A 25,773-nucleotide genomic window follows, 5' to 3' on the forward strand; every position below is an offset into this window, starting at 1 on the left:
AATTTTTGAAAAGGTAAGAAATGAGAAGAGCAATCCAGAGTCACACAAAGGGCACCCCAAGTGTGTGGTGGAAGTAATGCTGTGATGGAAATAATGCTGCATTGGCCCCAGCTATGGCCAGAGCCCTCTGATGAGCTTTAGAGATCTCATATGGGAGGGAAGACAGACCATCTGGCTGGCACTAAGCAGCAGGAACAGAGTCCAGAGAGAAAGGCTGGGCTGTAGTGTGGCAGCTGGGATTGTGGAGGGGGCATGCAGCATCTCTGATGACACCATCTCGTGTGGGCAGCTACCTCCCAGTCACTGCAAACAGAAAACAAACACCAAAGGACAAATACCACTTGGAACTTCCCCTGCAGAATCCTGGGGTGGTATTGAAAATCTAAGCAATTCAGCTGCACAACAAACCTTCAGTGTCATTAGAAGGGAGGGAGTGAAGTGCCTTATCTCCACTTTGATAATAAACAAGAGACTCACTTGCTCTCCTCAGGGGCAGAGCAAGGGCTGCCCAGAGGGGAGCACTGGGTTTCTCTGCACTTTCTTAGCTCAATAAAGAAATGTTCCACATCAAGTTTTACATCATTTCCCATCAGCACTCAGCAGCGTGGCAAACACTGTGCAGAGCACACAGACACTTCTCCAGGACATGCTCCCAGGGCCCAGCCCTTTGTTACACTGAGATTAGAAATAACAGGCACTGACCAGAGACTGAGGAGTCATTTGCATTTCTGTTCACATCACAACGTGCAACCAGGAAACTTAATGCCCTCACCAACTTCCTTTCCCTGGACCATATCAAAATATGCTGCAGGTTCTCTCCTAGTTAATCAGTAGCCATCAACAGGAACTTCCCAATCCAAGTTTTTGCTTTCTAACCAAAGTGACAACTCTGGTGGAACAACCCCCAAGCTGTCAGAGACCAGTTCTGAGCAACATGGGCGGGATTTTTTGAAAACAGTATCCACAAACCAAAGAAGTTCTTGGATGAAAAGCTTAGCCATAGCTAGACCTAAAAAACAAATCTGAAGAGATTATGAAACCTTAATATGACAATATTCCATAGGGCATTCACCCATCTGCAGTCTTGGGCTTCTTATTCCACTAAGCCACTAACAGTCACCCAAATATTGCTAAGCATTTAAGCTGGTCTAAATTCATGCAGATTTAGATTTAATTGTCACACAAGCCAGGCTCTAAGAGTTCCACACATCATCTGTGCAAATCTCCACTTTAATCAGCATCAAATATCAACATTCACTCAAAATAACTTGCATAAACATTGCTAAAGTTACACATATGGCAGTCAGGCAGAATAGGCAAGGGACATAAGATGGAAGTTCCATACTGCTGATACAAAAATATATTTTTCCAATAAATTGATATCATTTTCATACTTACAAAACAAAGTTTTATTTATCTATGGTATTAACTACTTCATTAATGTATGGCTACTTTGCAGAGTTAAAGCATATTGTATAAAACAAAAGGCTTAAAAAACACCCTCGAAGTTACACTCCCTTTTGAACAGCAAATATTTAACCATAAATATTACCAGCATGGAAAAAACATCAACATTGCTTGGCAACAGAAAACAAAACTATCCAATAGGGGATCTTTTTCTTATTTCTCTAGGAACTGGTCTGGAGGAATAAAAGAGATTTTTGCTTGGTTTATTTTTCTGACAGATGAGTTCCCTAATCAAATGAGCCATGAGGCCAGAACAGCTGTGCTGGTACCACACTGGCAGCAAAGGTGTCAGAAGGGACAAGCCAGAACAGGAGCAGAGAATCCTGTGGATTTCCCTGAGAGCTACTGGAAACTCAGAATTCAGAGATGTCTAATCAAAGGGGGAAGGTCACAGAGTTTGGGATGCAGATACTGCACATACAGGCGCTCTTAGATAGATGACTTATAGAAAATGTAGATTTTTAAAAATTTTTACAAGGTTTAATCTGGTATTTTGGCTATTCCCCCACTAAACACACCTTGCATCATGCACCACAAGAAGACAGAGGCTCAGCCCAACCCTGACTGCATCCAGTTTGGGTCCTGCTAGAGGAGAAATTGCCAGGATTTGCTCTTCAGGAGCAAGAGGAGCAGGCTGGGCTCCCTGCACAGCACACCTGTATCTGTGCCAGCCCAGCCAGCCCACAGCACCCCCTGCTCCTCCAGGGCTGTGCATTCCCCTGCAGCTTTTGTTCCCAGCCTTCCCCACTCCTTCTGGAAGCCATGAAAAGCATGTGTCAGCACAACTTGCTGCTGAGGGAGGCATTAGAAAGGATTTGAACTGACTCCCCATGGCAACGGACCCTGAAAGGGAATTAGCATTTGCTCCCCATTCCTCCAGAAGCCTAAATGGAATTTTTCTCCTCTTTAAGGAATTATTTGCAGGAGGTTCAGCAGGCACAGTTTCAGCTGGCACCTCCTTGCACACCCTATTCAGGGTGACACTCATCCCACCAGACATGGGATGGGTAAATATGACAGAGTCCATCCATGTTTTCCTGACACAGACCTGCACACCTTTCTGCTGCCTCTGCCAGCTCTGGACACCCATTCACCAATCCAAATCAGGTCTGGGTTTGCTGCACAGACTTCAAACTGCAAATAGATGCAGGAGTCTTCCTGTAAATGAAAATCTAAAATGTACAGAGACAACTCACCATGTGATAAACTGTGGAGATAAAAACAGGACACCTGGAAAGGACTTGTGCCAATGCAGCCATGACCAAGGCATTGTCCATGTCCATGCACCTGCAGCTTGTGTACCTGGTCACTGCTCAGTGTGTGTGTGGTTCCCCCAGGGACTGGGCCTTTCACACCATAATATCCTCTGTGCTGGACATGAACACAGTGGGGAATTGCTAACATTCTTCCTTTTTTTTTTTTTTTCACCTGTGGGTGGAACAAAACCAAGCAAAGAAGGAGAAGCTTGTTGAGGCTCAGCACAGCCTGGTGTGACCCAAACCATCCCAGCCACACGCTGGGTCATGCTCAGGGTGCAGAGGAACAGGAACTCCGGGTCAGTTCAAATAAATCCCATCTGGAACAGAGCACACACCACTGCACCAAGCCTGGCTCCACCTGGAGTTACCTTGAGTTACTTCAGCCTGAAGAGACTCACATGGGCACCTCATGCCAAGACTTGTAACACACACAGCCAAACGCCCTTGGAGTGGTTTTACATCCTTCAGTGGTGACTGAGCCCCCACCAGGGCACGTGGCACCCTCAGCAGCCTGTGCCTGGCTTCTGCTAGCCCTGCAACAGGAGTCTGCTCCACACTCTGCCCACCTCTCCCTGCCCCGGGAACCTCTGTGAGCACCCACCTGCAGTGTCAGGTACTTCCTCACATTGTGGATCCCCCAGCCTACCCTCCAACCTCAGAGCTGTGCTCCACATCACTCTCAGCCACCCAGGTACGCCTGGATGGCTCTGTAGTGTCAGATGAGCAGAAAAAGGAGCAGAGGGCAAGCTGAGATCTCTGCAGTAACAACAGTGCCCTCCGTGACCATGGAGACTGGAACAAGAAAGCCACCTTTGTTAAGAATCAGTTCCAGTTTCCCAAAATAAACAAAAGAGGATGAAAACAAACCAAAGGAGTACACAGGAATACACAGCTCTCTTCTGGCCGTTAGATCAGTCTGGCACCACCAGAAGCACCTTCTGCTTGCAGGCTGGGCAGTACAGCCAGACTTGTCCCTGGCACAGCCCCGACCCACAGCTCAAACCGATGAATCACCGCCCAGGGAACCACGCTTTGCTGGCCAGTGCCTCCAGCAGCCTCCCAAAACAACAGCCAGGACTGCTCAGAGAGTGCTGTGCATCCCACCGTGCCACAAACCTGCTTGTACAGCACCCTCACTTCAACACAGCCGAGTACACCCGAAGCACTCATCAGGAGTTTCTCCAAGAGCTCCAAGGAAATAAGCCATGAGTGTCTCACCTCTTCTACAGGCACGGGCAGAAAATGCTGTCCTACTGCAGACAGCACAGCCGGTCTCAGCAAACCTGGAAACAGACTTGTGTTCCTAATTTGGGGAGTTTTCGGGTTTTTAACATTCAGGATCGTTTAAAAGCCAGAGCAAACAAAACAAATCTCCACACCACCCACTATCCCACGTGGCTGTGCCCCGGCTGTGGCATCAACGTTATCAATTTAAATTGAACGGGATCTTGGGTGACACCTTAGAAAAAACTCAGCTTATTCAGATTTCATTAAAGGAAAACTGCTCCATTTATCGAAAGGTTACTTTGTAGAGCCAGCAGAAACACAGAGCTTCAAGTCTTTCCCAGAAATAAGGAAACCAAATCGTGAACAGAGGGCTAATTTTCATTGCGTATTTTGATGCTCATGAAACTGTTTTACTGCCGCGGCTACTTCTTGTCGGTGTTTTAAATTACAGATCAGCTCATGCAAAACTGGGAGCTGTTAATAGCGGATGGCCTCTCCTTTGCTTCTATGGAGTGAAAATTTTATTCTCCTTCTCAAATACCGGTGAATTTGATCAAAGTCATGGCGGGACACCCGCCTCAACGGCTGAAAGGACAGCAGCATTAAATCAATTCCCTAGGCAACCTCCCAAGCCGAGCCCCTATTGTTCAAATAATGAGTTGTGCACCACTTGATCCCAACCCACCAGCTGATCCCCATTTTTATAGACAATGGGTAGCACAGAACCACAAAGCACCCGTGAACTGATCATTTCTCACTCAGCTGATAAAACTTAACGTTTCTTTCTGTAACAGCCTATGGGCATTTTTAAATCTAGGAAAAGAGCATCCTTCAGAGTTAAAAACAGGTTTTATAAAAGCAGCACTCTCAAACTTATTCCAGGGAGCTGATGCTCAAAGAACCGGGAAGACTTTTTAACAGCATGCATGCACTCTGCTGCCTCTCACCTCCCAAAAAAACCTGGATTTTCTTTCCATACCCCACATTATCTTTAACTCAGGTGCCTCACTGCAGGGTTGAGCCCTGCCTCTCTCCTTAGCACTGTCGCCTGCAATTATTCTTTCACATTTCAGAACAAACACCGTAACTTTTCTTTCCTAAGTTTTGCAACATGTGGGCCAGAAGTCCCAAGGACAAGTAAATCAGGAGGGCCCCCTGAAAACAGGCAAACATTGTGTTTTATAACTCAGGAGTTAAAGCACACTTTAAACAAAGAGCCTATGACTGGTCCATCAGATAAGGCTTATATCTTTCTCCCTGGAATTTAATAACACTTCTTCTAAAACACTTTTCCGTCAGGTGGAGTTGAAGTTCCCAGAATTGCACAGAGGAGCTTAATAACAGAGAGTGCATGGAGATTAATTAATTGTATTTCATTTTTTTTAAAAATGGTTTATGGAGTAGGCAATTAGAAATAAGTCATTTTTAGGGAGGACTCAATCCAGCAAGAGGTTGGACTTTTCTCAGCACCGTCCAGGTGGGGACAGGCGCTCCCCCCCGCTGCTGGCTGCTGTCCTGCGCTCCTCAGGGGGGTCGGCATTTTCCAGCAAGCCTCACTGAGCACGGGCTGGGGCTCGCTCCAGTTTCACTGCCCGCAGCCCAGGTGCTGCCCTGGCACATGGCGAGCGGGCACGGCGGCTGCAGCCCGTCCGGGTGATCCTCCCGTGCCCAGCAGCACAGGCACGGCCGGGGCACGGCGGCCGCAGCGACACCGGCAGCGCACAGCCAGGAGCCGCCTGTGGAACCGGCTCAAAACAAGTCACACCTCGCGAACCCCGGGAGAAACCAGCACGGGAGAGCTCGCAGGGACACGGTCCCAACCCGTTCCAGCCGCAGGAGCCGCGCACAGGGACGGGGTCCCGTCCGCCTTCACTCACCGCGGCCGCCGGGCTGGGCTCGGTCCGCTGCGGTCCGGTGTAGCGCTGTCCCTCGCCGGTGCGGCGGCACAACCCGCTCCGTTCAAACCGCACACACAGCCCGGCCCGGTGCGGTGCGGCCGCACAACCTGCTCCGTTCAAGCCGCACACGGAGCCCGGCCCGGCGCGGTGCGGCCGCTCAACCTGCTCCGTTCAAACCGCACACGGAGCCCGGCCCGGTGCGGTGCGGCCGCACAACCTGCTCCGTTCAAACCGCACACGGAGCCCGGCCCGGTGCGGTGCGGCCGCTCAACCTGCTCCGTTCAAACCGCACACGGAGCCCGGCCCGGTGCGGTGCGGCCGCACAACCTGCTCCGTTCAAACCGCACACGGAGCCCGGCCCGGTGCGGTGCGGCCGCACAACCTGCTCCGTTCAAACGCCAGCGCTGCCGCCCGCCCCGCCCGGCGCGGCCCGCCCCCGCCGCGGGCCCTGCCCAAACGCGGAGCGGATCTCCCGGAGCGGAGTGCAGCGTCCCATCCGCCCGGGAGCGGCTGCGGCGGCCCGAGCCGAGATCCAGCCCCGGTGTTGCCGCGGCCCCGCGCCCGTTCAACCTGCTCCATTGCTCCATTGTGTGTGCCGTGAGCGGCGGGGAGCGCTGCCCGCTCCCGTCAGCGCCGGCCGGGACTGAGCCCCCGGCCCCGCTCCCCTCATTACTGAGCCCCCGGCCCCGCTCCCCTCAGCACTGAGCCCCCGGCCCCGCTCCCCTCAGCTCTGAGCCCCAGCCCCACTATCCCTCATTACTGAGCCCCCGGCCCCGCTCCCCTCAGCTCTGAGCCCCCGGCCCCGCTCCCTTCAGCACTGAGCCCCGGGCCCGTTCCCCTCATTACTGAGCCCCCGGCCCCGCTCCCCTCATTACTGAGCCCCCGGCCCCGCTCCCTTCAGCACTGAGCCCCGGTCCCGCTCCCCTCAGCACTGAGCCCCCGGCCCCGCTCCCTTCAGCAATGAGCCCCGGGCCCGTTCCCCTCATTACTGAGCCCCCGGCCCCGCTCCCCTCAGCTCTGAGCCCCAGCCCCACTATCCCTCATTACTGAGCCCCCGGCCCCGCTCCCCTCAGTACTGAGCCCCCGGCCCCGCTCCCCTCAGCACTGAGCCCCAGCCCCGCTCCCCTCAGCACTGAGCCCCCGGCCCCGCTCCCCTCAGCACTGAGCCCCCGGCCCCGCTCCCCTCAGCACTGAGCCTCCGGCTCCGCTCCCCTCAGCACTGAGCCCCGGCCCCGCTCCCCTCAGCACTGAGCCCCGGCCCCGTTCCCCTCATTACTGAGCCCCCAGCCCCACTATCCCTCAGCACTAAGCCCCGGCCTCGTTCCCCTCAGCACTGGCCCCCGGCCCCGCTCCCCTCAGCACTGAGCCCCGGCCCCGTTCCCCTCATTACTGAGCCCCCAGCCCCACTATCCCTCAGCACTAAGCCCCGGCCTCGTTCCCCTCAGCTCTGAGCCACCGGCCCCGCTCCCCTCAGCACTGAGCCCCAGCCCCGCTCCCTTCAGCACTGAGCCCCCGGCCCCGCTCCCCTCAGCACTGAGCCCCGGCCCCGCTCCCCTCAGCACCGCCCGGGACTGAGCCCCGTGCCCACGCCGCCGGTCCCTCCGCGGGCTCGGGGTGTTTATTGCCGTTTGCCTGCCATGCTACACCGGCAATAAAATGTCTGTGCAGGGTCGGAGGTATTTTCTTGGGCCATTTGGAGGCCAGGTCTCTCCTTTCACTCCCTGCGGTCCTTTGAAGATGTTGCACCTCTCACGGCACATTCAGAGTTGCAGGGGCAAAGCACAAGTGCTGAAGTTTAATTCCTGTCCTTATTCCCAATCACAGAACTGCCTTTTCTGTTGGAAATCCTCTACTGCGGGTGAAGGGAGGGATGGAGCTCCTGAGAACAACCACGGGGGTTTTATAGAATGGGGGAAATGCTGCTTCTCCCCCAGCCAGCCCAGCCCAGAGCTGCAGAAATTTGTCTCTGCTCCTGTTCCTGCTTTTCCAATAGCCAGGCCTCCCACAGAGACAGGATCTGCAACCTCTCAAGCCCTGCACAGATGGAAAGCACAGCTTTGAACTGAACTGGGCTCTTCTGAGGGGGGAGGTGTGCTGGTGGGTTGGTTTTTTTTAAAGATAAGCCCTGCGTGATAAGGAAAACAGCATTAACAAACAATTACAGGACCTGACCCTCAAGAAATCATTTGTCACTGCAACCCAAATCCATGTGAGGGAACGACACACTCGGCTCACATTCGCCCACACCTCACCTCTGCTTGCTAGAAATGCAGCATTTGGCTTCCTGAGACTTCTCTCAGCCTTACAGTGGATTTTTGTGATAAATCCTCCTGTGACTCATCTACAGAACAGAAGTGCAAAGTCCAGAATTATATTTAATTATTACAGAAAATAAATCAGAAGTGTACAATGATGCCCAGCTTGGAAAAGCTCCTCCTACTCCCCAGACGTAGGAACAGGAACACCTATAAACCCCCACGAGAAGTGGATTTTTGAATGGAACTTTGGGGTTAAAACCCAGCTTTGAGTTTTGCTCTGGAGGTGCCACAGCCAACCCCAACCCCCCGACTGTCCCAGAACCACGGTGCTGGCTCAGCCCTTCGCTGTCCTAGGCATAAATCCAGAATCTCTTTTCCAGTTTTCCATTTTCCAGCAGGCACAGAGCCCTGCTTTGCTGCCCCAGAGCTGCCTCCTCTCCCCCACGCTGGGTTCCAAAACACTGCAGGTATTTCACGGCTCACTGCTCCCCAGCACCAGCCTCACCCTGGGAGGACCAGGAACAAAAGGAGTAAAGAACCACTAACATCCATTCTTATCCAAGGAAACTGTTGGGGTTTTTTTAAGGATCTCAAGAGTCACAACTTTGCCCTGAAGTCAATAGAGAAAATGGTGATGTAGCAACTAATTGCCAGACAAGTAGTGCTCAATTAAGGTTTTTTTGTAGCACACTCTTCCCCCAGTGTTTCACTGGAAAGCAAACACACAGAAAAGAAAATCTGTAAAATACTGCACTTTAAATAAATATTGGGACTGTGGGAGGTTGAACAAGGGTCAAGGGCTTGGTATATAAAACATTTAAAAACGAATGTAAGAAATTCAATCTTTATTCTGAGAATATTTACAACATAAATAGTAATACACTCACATACTTCAGATGTGTATCAAAAATAAAGCAAGAATTTAAGTTCTTCGCCCAGTCTGATCTTCTTTGTCAAATTTCATGTCGAAGTTTTATATTCATCTAATTTTAGGCACTTACAGAACCATCAGAAAGAAACAACACAGGTTTTTCTTCTTCAAATGGAAGTTGTCTTTGAAAAATTTGGAATCCTGACATTACATTCTTTGATACACCAAATGATGTTTTCTTCCCCTGAGGAACTTTAGTTATTACAACCTTATCAGCTTTTTAAGATCAGCCATAGCAAATCACCTTTTATATCACTAACAATGCAACCCATTATTCAAGATGAATGAGTTTTAAACCATAAATTACATCAAGAAGTAGTCTAAGAACAGGATTCAAACAAAAAGGGTGTGTTTAAACCCATCCCAGGAGCTCTGTAAGGGCTTGACAGGGGGTTTCTGCCCAGTGTGGGCTCGGCAGCAATGGCACATTGCAGAGGTGTGGAGGGGCTCTGCCCCTCAAACCTGCACTGGAGCACAGCTGGGAGTTCAGCAGGTGGGAAACTGGAAAACTAATTTGGGACACCACTGTGGGCAAGTTTGGCACCAGAACATTTTCACTGGTGGCCTGCACACTGCTACTGAACTTCAGTCCCACTTGGGTTGTGATAAGGGATATATTCTAAATAACCATGAACTGGGGGTTTGTATTCTGTGTAACCCATGAACTGTGGGGTTTGTGTTCGAGACAGGGACCCTCAACATCACAACACAACTCGGGGAACTGCACTCCCCACCTCTTCACCTCTCAGTAGAGCTTCTAACCGAGCTCACAAACTCCTTCAGCCTCTGCAGGAATTTATTGCTGCTTATGCGCTCCTGGAGTGCTTCAGAGTAGCTCTGCTCCTTCCAAATGCCTTTATGTTTCTTCACAGCCTTTAGCTCAGCCCGGAGGAGCCTTTTTTGCAGTTTCCAGTAGAGGCGGGAGTGGTGGGGCAGCCCCTCAATCTGGGCTGCTCTGGCCAGCCCTTGCCTCAACAGCTCCTCGTTCAAGCACGTGCTGAGAAACCCACCCTGTAAAAACCACAATAAACAGATATTCACCATTGAAACTGGGCTGTTTGGGGTTTGGTGGGAGCTCCCTCAGAGGCACCAGCTTTACTCATGGCTGCATCTACCCTCTGGCAGAAGTTAGAAGTGAAGAGGAATGCAGGTGATTTAGAAGCCAACAGCAGTGTGAGGGTGGGCAGGCCTGGCACAGAGAAGCTGTGGCTGTCCCTGGATCCTGAAGTGTCCAAGGCCAGGCTGGACAGGGCTTGGAGCAGCCTGGGACAGTGGAAGCTGTCACTATGGGCTGGGACTGGATGCTCTAAGTCCCTTCCAACCCAAACCAGGCTGTGATTCTATGATGCAAGGCATTTGTGAGGGAACATTGGATAACAAACATCAGGCTAATCAGAACTACAGAATGCCTTTTTGGCACTGGCAGAGAAACACACTTCTGCCATGAATCAGTCTGAAAAACTGCTCCTGCAATCAGACTTGCAAATGCAACATTTAAAATTCACACCAGGGAGGATAAATCATAAACAATAACATTTGTTAAATGTACTGAGATAACTGTGTGACTAGAGTCACATCTAAAAGGGCAGATAAGAGCCAGGCTTTGTGTCTGTACCTTATGGACTAGAACCAGGCAGTCCAGGGCCGAGCTGTCCCTCCCCAGGAGCTGGAACCACAGGGGCTGTTTGGGGAGCAGCTCCCTCTGCAGCCAGGCTGTGGCACCTGGAGCCAGCTCCACCCCAGCCAGGCGGATCAGCAGGAGCCCCTCTGGCTGCCCTGCAAAGAAAGGGACAAATCTGGTGCTGGGGGAAAGCTCAGGCTTTGCACAGACCCTCAGCTGTTGGTAATGAATTGGTTCCTGCAGACTAGAAGAATTCCTTTCAGTTCCTCAAAGCAAACAGGAATTTGGTCTCATCTCTTCTTCAGGAAAAAAAAATATATAAATGGAAGATTGCCTAATTCAAAATGAGTTTTGGTTTATTTTGCATGCAAAGAAAAAGATCTGCTCCCACTCTCAGTCCCTGTCATCCATGCAAAGGGGCAGGAGCACCAGCACCTGCTGGTATCTGCACAGCCAGTGTGAGAGTCACAGACCTGATGGACAGTTTGTTTCTGACAGCAAAACTGTCCTCAAAAATGAGTGTCTGCAAATAAAAGCACAATCCCAACAGAGGCTTTTTGCCAGGAATGACATGAGCTGTGCAAGCAGAAGCACTGCCTGAGTGCTCACTTCTGCTGCTGGAAAATATCAGAGTAACTGTCAGGATGAACACAAACAGTGCAGTGACAAACTCTGCATGGGTCTCTTCATGTCTTTTATTGCCCAGTTTCCCACCTGCAAAGCACAGAAAGACCAAAAGGCAGAGCTGGAAATGTGCCTCAGCCCTTCCTCTCAAGCTTGCAGCCACTCTAAGAGCAGCACATTTCATTTCTGCCCTTGCTCTTCACACCCTTTTCCTCATTACTCACATTTTCTCTGGATGGCTGTGAAGAAAGGAATGCTGATGGGAATGTGCTCAACTTCCAGGCCCTCCTCTGTGATGTGATGTAACTTCCCTCTCAGTTTCACATTCTTTTCTACGAACTCCACAGGTATTTCCAAAGGACTTACAAACTTTGTTGTCTATTGATGGAAGGAAGAGAAAGACAAAATTTTAAGAAAAAAATATAGAGCAGTTACAGCTGCACTAAATCCAACTTCTTGAAACAGTTTGGGAAATTACATCTCTATTATGAGACACCATGGGCAAGTAAATATAGACATATATTTAATAGTGATCAGCTGCAGAAGCTGTGCCAGCCTCTCCACACTTATCATTTCCCCTGGTTTACAGGACTTGCAATGTCAGTGTGGACATAAAACCAGGTTTAGAGAAAGAACAGACACTGCCATTTTCCCAGCAACGCCTATTGAAGTTCACTTGATTCCCAGAGAAAAGAGTGTTTTAGAAGCAGCCTGAATGGGGCTGGGATGGGGGTGAAAGGAAGCCAGAGACCAGACAGGCTGAAAACAAAGGCAGAGAAGGGAGGGCAGAAACAACCCTGCCTTTGATGCCAGAGGCAACCAGGAGAGGGACAAAGGCAGGTGAACAGCTTTGAGGAGATCACAAGAAGATTAAATTTGATACTACAGCCTGGGAGGATCCAAAGGGGATGGTTATGTGATCACACAGGAAAACCAAGCTGAGCAGCAGCAAAAACTTGGGCTGTGGTACAGGAATGGAGCAGCCACAGGTTTGGGGTGAGGGAGAAGGACACGTGATACCCCAATGAATGAAGATCCCCAAAATTTCAGACTCTGGGGTCTCACTGTAAGAGGCTTAGCAGAGCACTGACCTCCTTCTCCAGAGCTGTGAAACCCACTGAGCACTGATACAGCTGCTGATAAATAAACCCCCCAAAACACCACAACTAGAGATGTGTGTCCTGTGTGTTATTTACTCAGCAAACCTCCCCTCGGTCCATAGGGCCTCCCACTGGGAACATGGGAATTTGGGACCTTGCAGGCAGGAAGCCTGGAGGTTTTTAGGAACAAAAGTTGTTCAGAGCTGATCTCATTTGCTCTGGAAGCTCCACCAGCCAGGTTAGTGCATGCACAGACCCTTGGGCCAAAACCAACCAAACAAAAAACTGAAAAAAACAATTTGTAGTTCCAGTTTTCTGGTGGGATTTTAAAGTAAAAACTCCACACAGATGTTCTCTTGTATCATTTGGAATCGTGCAGGGGAAGGATGAAGGTGACTGTGATTTTTGGAGCAGCTGGAACCCTGTGGGAGCACAGTGGAGGTTCAGCTTCTCCAGGAGTGAGCAGTGTGGTGTTAATCCAGCGTGATCTGACCATCCTGGGAGTGAGGGGAGATCTGGGTGATGTTAAAAGCATTCAGAAGCAGTTCTGTGTGAGGAAGGACAGAGAACACTCCAGGCAAGTGGCTGTTTCAGCTGTGTTTGTACAAGGGAGGGTGGTCGAGCTGCACAGTGGGACAGGCAGAGGGACCATTGCCCCTCCCAGGGGAACAGGAACAGGTGACAACAAGGGACCCATGGAAATGGCACAGGACAGTGACACCCAGCCCCTCAGGACCTGGATCAAACTTCGCTGGTTTTTCCACTTGTTAATCAGTAGCTGCAGCAGGGCCGTTATGATTAAGCAATCGCATTGTGAACCTTGCACGCCTGGCTAATCTTTAGTTTTAAGGCAAAGGGAAGACAATGCCGAGATGAATGGGCTGTCTGGAGCCACCAGGAGCAGAGACAGCCGGGCTGAGCCCCTGGGGAAAGGCGATTCCAGCAGTGGGACCACTGACCACTGACCCACGGACCCACCGACCCACTGATCCACTGACCCACGGACCCACTGACCACTGACCCACTGACCCACGGACCCACTGATCACTGACCCACTGACCACGGACCCAATGACACTGATCACTGACCCACGGACCCAATGACCACTGATCACTGACCCACTGACCCACGGAAGACCCCGGCCAAAGGGCCCCTTTGGGCCTCAGACAGGGAAGGGCTGGGCCCGCGGACTGACCAGCAGGAGAAACCACACCCAGCCAACACAGAGGGGACTGAGCGCGAACTGATAGAAAAGTGATGGAACTCCTAAGCAGTGAACGCTGATGCTTTGTTAAAATACATAAATAATGTGAAGTACTGAGGAGTGGGCAGCCTTTCGCGGGAAGCATCGGCTCCTGCTTTGAGCAAAGCAGAACAAAATATGGGAACGCTCTGGCGGTGGCGGAGCAGCCGCGGGCTGTGAGGGAAGGGAAGGGAAGGGGAGGGAAGGGAAGGGAAGGGAAGGGAAGGGAAGGGAAGGGAAGGGAAGGGAAGGGAAGGGAAGGGAAGGGAAGGGAAGGGAAGAAGGCTGATCCCGGCTCTGAGGGGCCGTACCGAGCTGACCCCGGTTCTGAACGCCCGTACCGGGCTGATCCCGGTTCTGAGCAGCCGTGCTGGGCTCTCCCCAATTCTCCCGCTCCGTACCGGGCTCTCCCCGGCTCTGAGGGGCCGTACCGGGCTCCCCCTGCATTCCCCAGGCCCGTGCCGGGCTCTCCCCGGTTCTGAACGCCCGTGCCAGGCTCGGTTCCGAGCAGCCGTCCCGGGCTCTGCCCGGTTCCCCCGCTCCGTGCCGCGCTCCCCCGCATCCCGGGCCCGGCCCCGCACTCACCACGCGGAGGCTCCGCGCCAGCAGCAGCACCCCGGCCACGGCCGTGCCGGCGATCAGGCCCTGCGGAGGAGAACGGGGCTCAGCCGGGCCCAGCCCGGCCCTCCCGGCCCGGAGCCCGCCCAGCCCCGCTCCCTGCCCGGCCCCGGTACCCGCAGCAGCCCCAGGTGCGCGTCCGCCCACTCGGAGAGCCGGGCCAGGGCCAGCGCGGCGCGCTCCGAGCCGCCGCCATCGCCGCGCTCCGGCATCGCCGCGCCCCGAGCGCCCCCGCGGGCCCGGAGCGCCGGGGAGCGGAACAGCGGGGAACGAAACAAACAGCGGGGAGCGGAACAGCGGGGAGCGGAACAGCGGGGAATGGAACAGCGGGGAGCGGAACAGCGGGGAGCGGAACAGCGGGGAACGGAACAGCGGGGAGCGGAACAGCGGGGAGCAGCGGGAAACACAGCCCGGGGCACAAATCTGATCTACCGGCCCCGGCAGCCCCGCCCGGGACAGTGCCGGGGACCCAGGGGCAGCCACAGCTGCTCAGGACACCCGGTGCCAGGGCTGCCCACCCTGCCAGGGAACAATTCCAGCCCTGCCCTCTCTCCGTGTGGAGCCATTCCCTGTGTCCTGTCCCTCCATGCCTCGTCCCAGTCCCTCTCCAGGCTCTGAAAGGGGCTCGGAGCTCTTCCTAGAGCCTTCCCTTCCCCAGGCTGAACTCTGCATTGAGCTCCTCAAACCTGTACCACAAGTCGTCTGACCCTTCAAATGTTCCTTTGTCCTTTCTCTTGACATTTTGTTTATTGTTATTCTTGTTGTTTTGTTTTTGTTGGTGTTTTTTTTTTAGTTTTTTTTTATGTTAAAGATGTTTAAGTCCACAATAATTCTAATGTTAAAAACAAAAATCACTTTCAAACAGAGTTGGTAGGAAAAAAAAGTAGCAACATCAAAATTATATGGGTGCTCTTCAGCAGCCTGCTAAGGGGCTGGCACAGCAGCAACATTTCCAACTTACAAAATGGTTCCTTAAATTAAAAGTACGAATCCATTTGTGCACCCACCCACCCTCCAGGCACTCCAAAGGTGCTATTGGGTCACTTTTCCCCCAAAACACACAGCAGCAGCAGATCCCAACCCCCCTCCCAGCCCAATCCTTCAAATACCGACAAGAAACACGGCAGAGAACCTCGAGCAGCTTTCCAAGGGATGTTTAATAGTTTTCCTGTTTAACACCGATGCTGCACACACACCCAGCGGGGTCCGAGTGCCTCTCCAGCACCTGGGGGTCCCTAAGGCACTCAGGAGGGAGCTCAGGGGGAGAAATCCAGCGGGAATGCTTCCACCACATGGCACCAGCAGTGAATTTGCAGCAGCTCTGCCCCTCTTTGATTTGTGAGAGGCCGAGTCCTGCACCAGCTCCCGGGGAATTTGGCAACTTTGTCATCACCAGCTCACTCTTCTCACCCCCACTGGGGGATGTCTCGGTGCTCCCACTGCTTTCCAGGATGGATTTTCAAATTTTAGTAATACAGTTTGGGAAACCAATGGATTGGTTCTCTCTCAACTCACCCCTTCCAAAGGCCCAGGTGCCCTCCCTTGGGAAGCACCTCCAGTTCCAGCTGCAGGACTCAAGGCTCAGAGGATTGTGCGTTACTCCAGTCCTACCTTACAGCATTTTGCCGTCAAGAAAGTACCTTGAACGTAAATCAAACTGCCTTGAAACAGCGGAAATAAATTAAACAAATGTAATTTGCTTATAAAAATATTTTCTTATAAATCTTTAAAGCTTATAAAAGCCAGAAAATACATTTAAAAGAATCTCCGGAAGGTTTCATCCTTTGAGGCGTGGTTACAGTTCAGAAAGTGAGAAGCAGCAAAGCCCACAGACATCTCACACTGATCTTCCCACAAGGAATTCCACAGTACCATGCTTAACCTCCAAGTCAGAATGCCTTGGGCATCCTTCCCTGGGTCAGCTGCCCTGTCAGATCATTTCTGTGTGAAAATAAAAGCTGGCACTCAGCTGGCAATGCTGCTGCCTCTGCAGCCAGGGCACGAGAGCCTTCCCAGAGATGCCCCGTGGAATCAGCAGCTCTGGAGCCAGGGGGAAGCACAGAGCACTGAGGTGCTGCTTTAGCCATTCCTTCCTGAACTGACCCTGTGCTGTGGTGCCACACACAGCCCTGCCTCAGCCAGACCTCCCAGGCGTGGCACAAACACCGAGATTCCGGGGTGCTGATTATGGGATATGTCTTTGTAATAAAACTAAAACCTCCTTGCTGGTCCATCCAACACCTGAGTGCATCAATTGCTCCTCTTGCACTTCCACGAAGACTGTCCTTCGTCCTGCAGCTTTTTGAATTTTGGTCCGAGGAAGAACCACCAGGCAAAGCCCAGGATGACACAGATGACAGACTCCACGTAGTACCCATCCAGGGTGGTGACACAGGAACCCCCAGCTGCAGTGCACAGCTAAAACAGAGCACACAGTTAATGCACTGAGCACACTGCACTCCAGGCTGCTGGGCCCCCTGCTCCTGGGCAGCACTAAATGAGTTGTTTACTCTTTGCTGTTTCCTATGTAGTTGGTCAGAGAGGCTTTGGAGCTTATCAGCAGCATGAAAAGTAATAAAGTACCAAAGCTGCTGTAAACATGTGGGAAATGGAGCACAGAAAACACAAACACTGCCTGTGTGGGCCTGGAGGTGCAGCCACTGCTCCCAACCTCAGAGAAAGATGATTTATTTCCTGGCCATCCTTGTTGTGGACTCCCCAGACCTGGCAGTGCCCCAGGCCAGGCTGGACACTGAGGCTGGAGCAGCCTGGGACAGTGGAAGGTGTCCCTGCCATGGCAGGAGTGGCACTGGATGGGCTTAATGGTCCTTCCAACCCAAATCATTCCATGATTGTGATTCTGTACCTGGGAGAAACACACCCAGGATGGTTTTGAACTGGAAGACAAACCACCAGCATTCACAGGGTGATTGCACAGCCCAGGATTGTTTCTGCTATTGTTTGGCTTTCAACACTGCTCTAATCCCAGGATTAATCAATCCTCTGAGCTGAGGCTCTGCCAGCATTTTCATTATTCTGAGACATGTCAAAATCAGATTAGGAATAAGAAGGGAGTGGTGGTGGTGGTGATGGTGGAATGTTGGGAGGATGTGAGAAAAGATCAGAGGAGTGAGGTGAAGGAGGAAGGACTCAAGTTCAGTAGAGGCTGAGACACAAGGAACCTAATTAGTGACAAGCTAATGAGCAAGAGGCTGGGAAAGCATCAGCTGCAGCAGCAGCCTCCCCTCTGCACCAGCAAAAACTGCAACTCCAGTTCAGACAAGTCATGCTGGACTCCAAAACACTTTGATCATTTAGAGAACCTCCACATCCCAGAGCATCATGGCATTCAGGAGTGACAAAAAAAAAAACCCCAAACATTTCCACTCTTCAGCCATGTCAAATGTCTCATTTGCTGTGAGGAGGTGAATTTGAAATGTTGCTTTCCCAGCAGTTTTGTGTCCTATTGTTTGATCTGTGTACAGCAAGCTCTTTGTTCTCTTCCACAGGGCTCCCAGAACTGGGCAGACAGCCAGTCCCACTTGATTTCACGGGGAAAGTGGACACCAATATCAGAGAGCAGAGCAGCATCTTGGAGAAGGTATCAAGGCATTCAGATAAGAAGCCTCCAGGGAGATGGAAGAAAAAACTACCACAGAAAAGGAGGGCCCTGGGGGACAGAGGCCCTGACTGCACAACTCAAACCCATCCCCACAGCCTCCTCACACTGCACAGAATGTGGCACCAGTCTGGTGCTTCCTCCCCAGCCCAGCACAGGAAGAAAGGGCTCACTACTCTGCAGCTGCAAACCCTGGTAAGGGGTTGGTTATTCAGGCTGTGCAGGTGCAAACAGACTGGATTTTACCAGACAGGAAAAGGAGCTCCAGCACTGAGAATTTTTAAGCACAAGCACATTGTGAAGCTTTTCAATGGAAAAAAAAAAAAAAAAAAATACTGCAAGAAGCCATTTAATTGAGAGATTGAGCAGAGACCCCCCAGCCCCAGACTCACCTCTGCAGTCTCTGCACTGGCACAGGTGTGGCCCTGGGCCCCTGCACACTCCTTGACTGTCAGGGGGTCCACCAGCCACAGGGCCACAGTGGAGGGCCAGTTGCCCCCCAGGTTGGAGACAGTGTTGAGCAGGGTCATGTAGGTGCCCCCGATGAGCGGGTCGCTGACCTTGGCGTTGAAGGCCATGATGGCCACGTACATGCTGTACAGGGTGATCTGAGGGGACAAACACAGCTCAAAGCCCAGCACAAACCTGCTGAGAGACAGAGCCCCTCAAGGCAGCAGCAGCACTGACTGGAAAATCACCCCAGCAGCAGCAGCTCCTCCTCCTGTCCCTGTGCTGACACGGGGAGTGGCACTGCTGCTTGTCTCAATCCTGCTGCAACAGACCCAGCCTCACAGGCACTGGCATGACTTGGGTTATCAGACTGAAATACAATCAGCCAGCTAAAATAGCACCTGAACACAACCCTTCTGCATCTAAAGTCACCTCTCAAGGCACTGCACACATTTCAGTTCTGATCCAAAGACCATGCTGTACCAGGAGTTTGTTTCCCAAGTCTTTGGATCAGATCCACTGTGATGTTCATTCAACAATCACTTTTTTTTCCTAGGACCAGGATCACTTAACTTTATTTATCTGCACAACCAGTGCATTCATCAGCATGCCAATCAAGCTCAGATACAGCTCTGGGATTTCTCCAGCTCTTCTGGGCTTTTGAGCTTCTGAGTCTGGGGAAAAAGGAATCTGGGGAACTACACCAGACATGGACAACTAACAGTAGCTGCACAGATGATGTCCAGTGGAGCACAGGGAATAGGGAGGAATAACACTGGCTAGAGTACTGTTAGGAAGTGCTGCCACACAGCACAGGTCAGGCTTGGAGGGATTCCAGTGTGACCCAGGACAATCCAGGGAGCAGCACTTCCCTTCCCCACACAGTGAGTGTTACCTGGTGTAGAGCATAACTCAGCACCACCACAGCATAGTAGTAGACAGGAAATCCTCCTTCATGCTTTACTTTAGGAGCCCACCACACCAGGAGAGCAAATTCCAGGCCAAGCAGCAACCTGAAGGGATGAGGAAGATGATTTGTTATTCCAAGTAATTCCTCCCATGTGTTTCCTCAACACAAAGCAACCACTGAACAATCCTAGTGAGTAGATTAAAACAGTTTAGATCTGAATAGTTACACCTATTGCTATCTCAGAATTAGATATCAAATATTTGACAAGCAGTGACATTGTTAAGTAGGAGCAGGAGAGCACTGTTCTAATGCTGCTGCACATGCACATCCCAAGCAGCTCATGCTCTGCTTCCACACAGTGACACTGCATCAGTCAGCCAGTTCAACTCACTGTGGCAATCCTGACACAATTCCTTGGACCTGGAAGTCAGAGAGTCACACACAAAACCCTACAGGTGATCTGAGCACACAAATTGAGCACACACATGACTGTGTTTCACTCAAATGAGCCTTTACCTATAAGGCATTGCTTTGTAGAAGGTGTTCAGGGGCTGGGGACCTGCTGTGTACTTGCTGATAACCAGAGGCAAGATGATCTGCAAAGGAACCATTGGAACTGCCAGCAGAGCCAGGTGCTCTTTGGGGACTCCCTCCTCCACCAGTTTGAGTCCTGTTACAGCATCTGCTGCTGAAAACCCAACCTGCAATGTCAAGGAGACAAAATAAGCAGAGCAGAACAGGGAGTTTGGCTAGAAATTCAATTTACTCCCTATCATGTAAATTGAGAAATGGGATACAGGACAAGTCACTTCTGCCCCTGATTTGGTTTCCAAATTAGTTCTACATGTTCCACAACTGCACACTTTTATTGTCATCAGAGCCAAAGCTATTCCAAGAACATTAAGTAGCACTGCTATTCATTCCTGTGCCTTCACTGCTGCTGGCATCCTCAGTGTCCAACCAGGAGCCATGGAAACCCAGCTTGGACACAGCTGGGGATTCTGAGCTAAAAAAGAAACATTTTCTGTCCTTTTAACTGCAGGCTACACAGCCTGTTTAAAAATGTACTTTAGTTTAATACCACATTGCCACCAAACTTCTCTTCAATGCTTGTGTTAAACACAAAAGCTCACTAAGCTTTTCTGCTGCACAGCACAATGAGATAAGCCATTCTGCTTCAATTTTGTGTGAAAATTCACAACTCTGAGGACAGCCAAAAGCAAAACTAAGTTACATCCCAGGATTCAGTAGCCTTCCAGACTCTGATGCCAGCATTTAACAATTCTTATATGTATTTACTTACTTTTGAAGTGAGGATCAAGATACAGAAAGTAAGAACTGCTGGCATCTTGATTATTGAGAATAGCAGCCTGTATGTGTCAGTGATGCCTTTTGTTTCTTCCTTTGCTGGTATCAGCTCCTGGTTTTCCTTCTTCAAAAAGGCAACCAATGTAGTGGTAATTAGGAAGACAGCTCCCCAGAAAAACAGGAAATCTAGAAGGGAAAATAAAATGAAACAAAAATTTATTTGTAGCAGCCATGACTGACAATTGTAGAATATAAACCTAATAATCAAATAAAACCAAGTAGCAAAAGCAAACCATGAGCATAGAGCTACACAGAGCTCTGCCCTCCTCTGAAAGGTGTTTGCTGGAGCTGAGGCACAGGAGCAGCAGCAAACCAGGTCACCTCCCTGCTGCTTGCTGGGCTGTTAGCACAGGGAGCACGTTGGGGGAGGAACAGAAGCAAAAACCAACGTGTTGAAGGATTACACACACAAGCACCACAGGCTGATGGAGCAGGAAAACCACATGTAATAGTGAGGAGCCAGGGAAGAACCTCCAGAGGCACAACTCCTTCCCAGCTCAGCCTGAGCTCCACTTCCCTATCTCATACCCATCTCCCACCTGCAGGAAACTGGGGTTTAGGAGTGTGAACATGGCCCAAGGAAAGTTTTTACAGAGCTGTAAGGAGTCCTCAGATTTGTCTGCCTGAGGTGGAGACTTGCCAGCATTCAAGGGCTCTGTTTTAAGCAGATCAGTATCTGCTACATCATGGATGTGGGGCAGTAAAAAACCATCAAGAGAGAACTTTTTGATTTAATGAATGGCCAGTCCAAGATAATCCTATTCTGTGCCTCTAGGACAGAGGCAGGAAAGATCTGAGCCACGTGCAGAGGGTAGGACAGAAGCAGCCTTTAATCTTCCTGGTCAGGAGCAGCTCCAGCAGCCTCTGGGAGACTGGGAAGGAGCAGCAGGGCTGGTGAAAGGGCACAGACAGCACAAAGGTTCAGTCCATTATTGCCTGCTTCTCATGCACAGGCTCAGCAAGCATGCAAGAAAACATGCAGGGACTGCTCCAGGTGTGTCCCACCACTCTCAAGGTAACAGAAAAAAGGCTTTTCATGCAATTTCTGCTACTTTTCCCTTTCCTAAGATAAACATGACCTCACAAGCACCACTGTCAGATTGCTCTTCCTTTAACAAAGGTGCCCTACAGAGACATTCTCAAGGAAAGATGCATTTTCTGAGAGTCTCATTAATCACAGCTGCTGGCTACAAAGGAGGTAGAGGAGTTCTCTAATAATAACCCTGAGCATTGTCACTGCAGTGAGACACAGTGCAAGGATGGAGATAGAAATAGCTCTGAGCATCATCACATGAGTGCTCCTGATCAGGCCAGCCCTGTCAGCTGCAGCACAGCACTGCAGGGGCTGCATCAGCAACAAAGCAAAGCAAGAAAAAAGAAAAAAAAACCCACCATATATATATATGTATAGTAGCTCAGACAAGAAAAATCGGGTTTTTTGAGGCTGTAGGCAGTTTACACAAAAATAAGGTACATTTCCTTTCAAATACAAAGAACCTTGCTAACTGGTTACAAGCAAAAGAACTTTGAAATCAGAGTTTACATAACAGACTTCAAGCACAAACTTCCTGCAGCTACACAGCCAGTAACAAAATAAACCACTGAGATGGGGCAAAACAGGTTTTTGAACCAGATCAGGGATGGATCAGGCTGGAGAACAACCATGAGGAAGGCACCCAGGTGGGACAGGTGCCACCAGCAGTAAGTGTGCAGGATCTCCTGCCAGGAGAGGGCTGCTCCACACTCCCTGGCACAGCTCAGTGGTGGGGCTCTGCAGGGGCACCTTTGTCCTGTGTTCACTCTTTCCCTGTCATCCATGCTGGAACAGGCAAACCAGGCAGGAATCACAAACCCAGCCGGGGAGCTTGCCCTGCTTTTTTACAAAAACAGAAGTCACCTGAACAGCAAGTGCTGAACAAACCCCTGCATGTGCCAGGACAATCAGCCCACAGAAGGATTTTTCCCATTTCCTTCTCTGACACTTCTCCCTGGCACAGCCCAACACAGCCTTTGGTTTGGTGGATTTGATGATGGTTTTATATTTGCCCATATTATTTCCTGAAGTTAATGAGAACAATGAATGCTGCTGCTTCTCAACAACTCAAAGCTGACTTAGGCTTACAGAATATCTTGAGCTGGGACTGACAAGGATGATCCCAGCTCCTGGCCTGGCACAACACAACCCTGGAGCTTTGTCCAAAGGCTCCTGGAGCTGTGGCAGCCTCGGGGCAGTGCCCATTCCCTGGGGAGCCTGGGCAGTGCCCCAGCACCCTCTGGGGGAAGAACCTTTCCTGAAATCCACCTCAGCCTCCCCTGGCACAGCTCCAGCTGCTCCCCAGGGTGCTGCCCCTCTGGATCATGGAGTGTTGAATTGTTCTTCCCTGGCACTGGGCTCAGCCTGTAACAAAAGTGCTCAGAGATCTGAGCTGGCAGAAAACATTCACCTTTTCCAGCAGTGAAGTTTTCTGCTGCTTTACTGCCCAAACCTGCTCATCAGGAGCCCATTACAGCCAGGGCAAGGACAGTGAGCCCCTGTGCTCCTCAGTGAGCTGGTTACTCCTGCTGCTCTCAGCTGCTCCAGGGAAACACCAAACTGTGCCTGTCACACCATTGGGAAACAGAAATTTCTTACAGTTTTACCACCTGAAAAACCATATCCTGCAACTCCAGTGTCAGTTATTTGCTGTTCTTACTTCACCCACATCAGTACTCCAGGGCAGGTTAAGGAAATTGCATTGGTGCTGTTTGGGTTTGGGACAGTATCTTTTAAAAACAGCACTTTTGTAATAGCAACAAATCCATCTATACAAACAGCCCTGAGAAAAAAGCCCCAACCAACCAAAGCCCTGGGCAGTGAGGGAAGTACAGCCAAGCCAAGCCGTCTGAACACCAGTGCCTGCAAGTTGCATCAGCAGCAAGACGTCAGTGTGCACTGCAGGGAGAGGGAAGGGACAGGCCAGCCCAGGAGCTGCAGCACCAGGGAAAGCCAGGAGCCAGCTGGGATGCTGGGAGGGCCTCTCTGAGCTCCTCACACAGGCCAGACACGAGGCTGGCAGCAGGGAGCAAAGAGGAGATGAGTTAGCAGTGGTGAGAGCTGCAGAGACCAGGCAAGCACAGCAGCTTTGGAAACTGCTGTCCTGGTTCACCCCTGAGGAAGGGGCAGGACAGAAAGCAAAACTCCCCTTCACACAACAATTCCAGCCTGCTTTGGCATACCTGACCTCTGAGACAGGGCAAAGCACTCAGTGTGAGGGGGAGAAGGGACTGAGACCGTGAGGATTTGCCCTTCACAGCCAGGGTCACCCTGAGGCTGCAGCCAGAGTGGTGCCAGGACTGCCTGTCCTCCCTCAAACTTACAGCCAAACCAGGTGCACTCAGAGCATCTCCTGGGCAATACCCCTAACATCAACCATCACACAGAACCTTTCTGAGAAAGATCCCAAACCCCAGCAGGCAGAAACATCCCTCCACTAACAGCTACTTATGCTTGGATTACCACACACTAATGAGAAAAAGCAAATCCTCCTTAATTTACTAAAATAAGGACTTCCTTCAGAAACTGGCCACATGTTCAACCATGAACACCTTCACATCTATTCTGTGGAAAATATCATACTGCAAGAATTTTTTTTTCGTTCCCCTGTTCCCTCTTCCCAGATGGAGACTTTGGCTTGCCTTTTTTAAAGAGTAATCCAGTCCATGGCCATTAAACTAGGAGGAAAAAAAAAGGAAAGATTTCCTCCAAAGTGCTTAGGTCAGCCAAGATGATGACAAGGCAGGTTTCCCACTCACTTCCACCCAAAAAAATCTGAATTCCAGTGCATGTAGCAGTGGGCTCTGCCAGCCTCCAAGCAGGCCGTGCTTTCCCACGGGTAAGGGACAAACCAAACCTGTTTGGGTCCCAGCGTCAAAACACAGAGGGCTCCAGGCTCAGGGAAGAAGCATCCTGAGAAAGATATAACCATCATTATTATGAAAAAAATCCTACTCTGGGAGGGTGTGAGGCCCCGGCACAGAGCACTGTGGCTGCCCCTGGATCCCTGGCGTGCCCAAGCCCGGGACAGTGGGAGGCGTCCCGGCACAGGGAACCTTTGAGTCCGTCCCAAAGCAGAGCATCGCACGGCTCTGTCTGCAGGCCCGTACCTGAGAGGGTGACGATGCCCCGCGGCTGCGGCTCGAAGCGCAGGTACTTGTTGCAGAAGGAGGCGGACTCCAGCGCCAGGAACAGCACGTTCCCCAGGAAATAGCCGGCCGTCTGCCCCACCGAGTTGCAGGTGGAGGCGTAGCCCACGTTCTCCCGGGACAGCATGGTGAGCGCCCAGCCGTCCACCGCGATGTCCTGCGTGGCCGCCAGGAACTCGAAGAGGAAGAAGGTGACGGTGAGCGCCGCCACGTCGGGGCCGCGGCCGTGGCCGTCGCCCAGCAGCGCGTCCACCTGCGTGGACATGTAGATCATGAAGAGCCCCAGCACGTACTGCGTGGGCACCAGCCACGACTTGCGGCGGCCGAAGCCCCGCAGGTACACGGCGTCCACCAAGGGCGCCCACAGCAGCTTCAGGCTGAAGGGCCAGAACACGAAGCTGAAGAAGGCCTGGTCGGTGTAGCTGGCGTTCTTGCTCTGCAGGATGAGCGGCACGCTGCCCGCCAGCCCCAGCGGGATGCCCTGCAGCACGTACAGCACCAGCAGCAGCAGGATGCTGCCCAGCTCCGCGCGGTACCCCCGCGCCCGCGCCGGCGGCGGCAGCAGCGCCTCGGTGTCGCCGGGCAGCCCGTCGGGGGGCGGCTCGCCCGTCAGCTCCAGGCTGTGCCGGCGGGTGCCGGCGCGGCGCTGCCGCCCGCCCTCCTCGGCGGCGATGGCGGGCGCCATGTCCGGCACGGGAACGGCCCGGCAGCGGCAGCGGCAGCGGCCCCGGCGCCGCCGCGCTGAGGGAACCGCCCCGCCCCGCCCCGCGCGCGCCAGGCGTGGCCGCGCCTCATTGGTGCGCTCCGCCTGACGTCATGCATAGCACCGCCCCCCGGCACTGATTGATGGGGCAGGGGCGGCGGGACCGGAACCGGGAACAGGAACCGGGATCACTGGAGCGTCTCCGTGCCCGGGAAAGGCTGAGGGAGCTGGGGCTGTTCGGCCTGGAGAGGAGCCCCAGCTGAGATGGCCCTGCTTGTCCCCCTGTGTCCCTATG

The 25,773-nt window shown here is 51.9% G+C and overlaps 3 protein-coding genes across 5 annotated transcripts in view; all 3 read right to left on the bottom strand.

The window, feature by feature from the left end:
* Positions 1 to 6,273, bottom strand: part of PLCH1 (phospholipase C eta 1) — a 52,850-nt gene extending 46,577 nt beyond the window's left edge. The window contains exon 1 of one of the 3 annotated variants that reach the window (XM_056498983.1): positions 5,831 to 6,273. The gene's annotated coding sequence lies outside the window, so the exon portion shown is untranslated. The remainder of the gene's footprint in view (positions 1 to 5,830) is intronic. The other 2 variants (XM_056498984.1, XM_056498985.1) reach the window with 2 other exon arrangements.
* Positions 6,274 to 8,939: 2,666 nt separating this feature from the next.
* C9H3orf33 (chromosome 9 C3orf33 homolog) lies at positions 8,940 to 14,478 on the bottom strand. The gene is made up of 5 exons (XM_056498986.1): positions 14,363 to 14,478; positions 14,214 to 14,273; positions 11,510 to 11,663; positions 10,656 to 10,816; positions 8,940 to 10,051 (listed from the first exon to the last, which is right to left on the bottom strand). Exons 1-5 carry the CDS (start codon positions 14,456 to 14,458, stop codon positions 9,779 to 9,781), a joined length of 744 nt encoding a protein of 247 aa, XP_056354961.1. The 5' UTR covers positions 14,459 to 14,478; the 3' UTR covers positions 8,940 to 9,778.
* Positions 14,479 to 15,384: 906 nt separating this feature from the next.
* On the bottom strand, positions 15,385 to 25,524 carry SLC33A1 (solute carrier family 33 member 1). Its single transcript, XM_056499123.1, has 6 exons — positions 24,737 to 25,524; positions 20,529 to 20,719; positions 19,742 to 19,926; positions 19,211 to 19,328; positions 18,258 to 18,473; positions 15,385 to 16,664 (listed from the first exon to the last, which is right to left on the bottom strand). Exons 1-6 carry the CDS (start codon positions 25,458 to 25,460, stop codon positions 16,497 to 16,499), a joined length of 1,602 nt encoding a protein of 533 aa, XP_056355098.1. The 5' UTR covers positions 25,461 to 25,524; the 3' UTR covers positions 15,385 to 16,496.
* Between the last annotated feature and the right edge of the window lie 249 nt (positions 25,525 to 25,773).

This window comes from Oenanthe melanoleuca, chromosome 9 (assembly GCF_029582105.1).
Source record: "Oenanthe melanoleuca isolate GR-GAL-2019-014 chromosome 9, OMel1.0, whole genome shotgun sequence".
NCBI classification, from domain to species: domain Eukaryota; kingdom Metazoa; phylum Chordata; class Aves; order Passeriformes; family Muscicapidae; genus Oenanthe; species Oenanthe melanoleuca.

Coding starts and splice junctions, on each gene's coding strand:
- SLC33A1 (XM_056499123.1), bottom strand. CDS start 25,460: ATGGCGCCCGCCATCGCCGCCGAGGAGGGCGGGCGGCAGCGCCGCGCC. Junction 19,927..20,528: donor TCTTGATCCTCACTTCAAAA/GTAAGTAAATAC, acceptor TTGACATTGCAG/GTTGGGTTTTCAGCAGCAGA. Junction 16,665..18,257: donor CCAGTGCAGAGACTGCAGAG/GTGAGTCTGGGG, acceptor GCTCTGTTTTAG/CTGTGCACTGCAGCTGGGGG.
- C9H3orf33 (XM_056498986.1), bottom strand. CDS start 14,458: ATGCCGGAGCGCGGCGATGGCGGCGGCTCGGAGCGCGCCGCGCTGGCC. Junction 11,664..14,213: donor TGGCGCGGAGCCTCCGCGTG/GTGAGTGCGGGG, acceptor TTCCATCAATAG/ACAACAAAGTTTGTAAGTCC. Junction 10,052..10,655: donor GCCTGGTTCTAGTCCATAAG/GTACAGACACAA, acceptor TGGTTTTTACAG/GGTGGGTTTCTCAGCACGTG.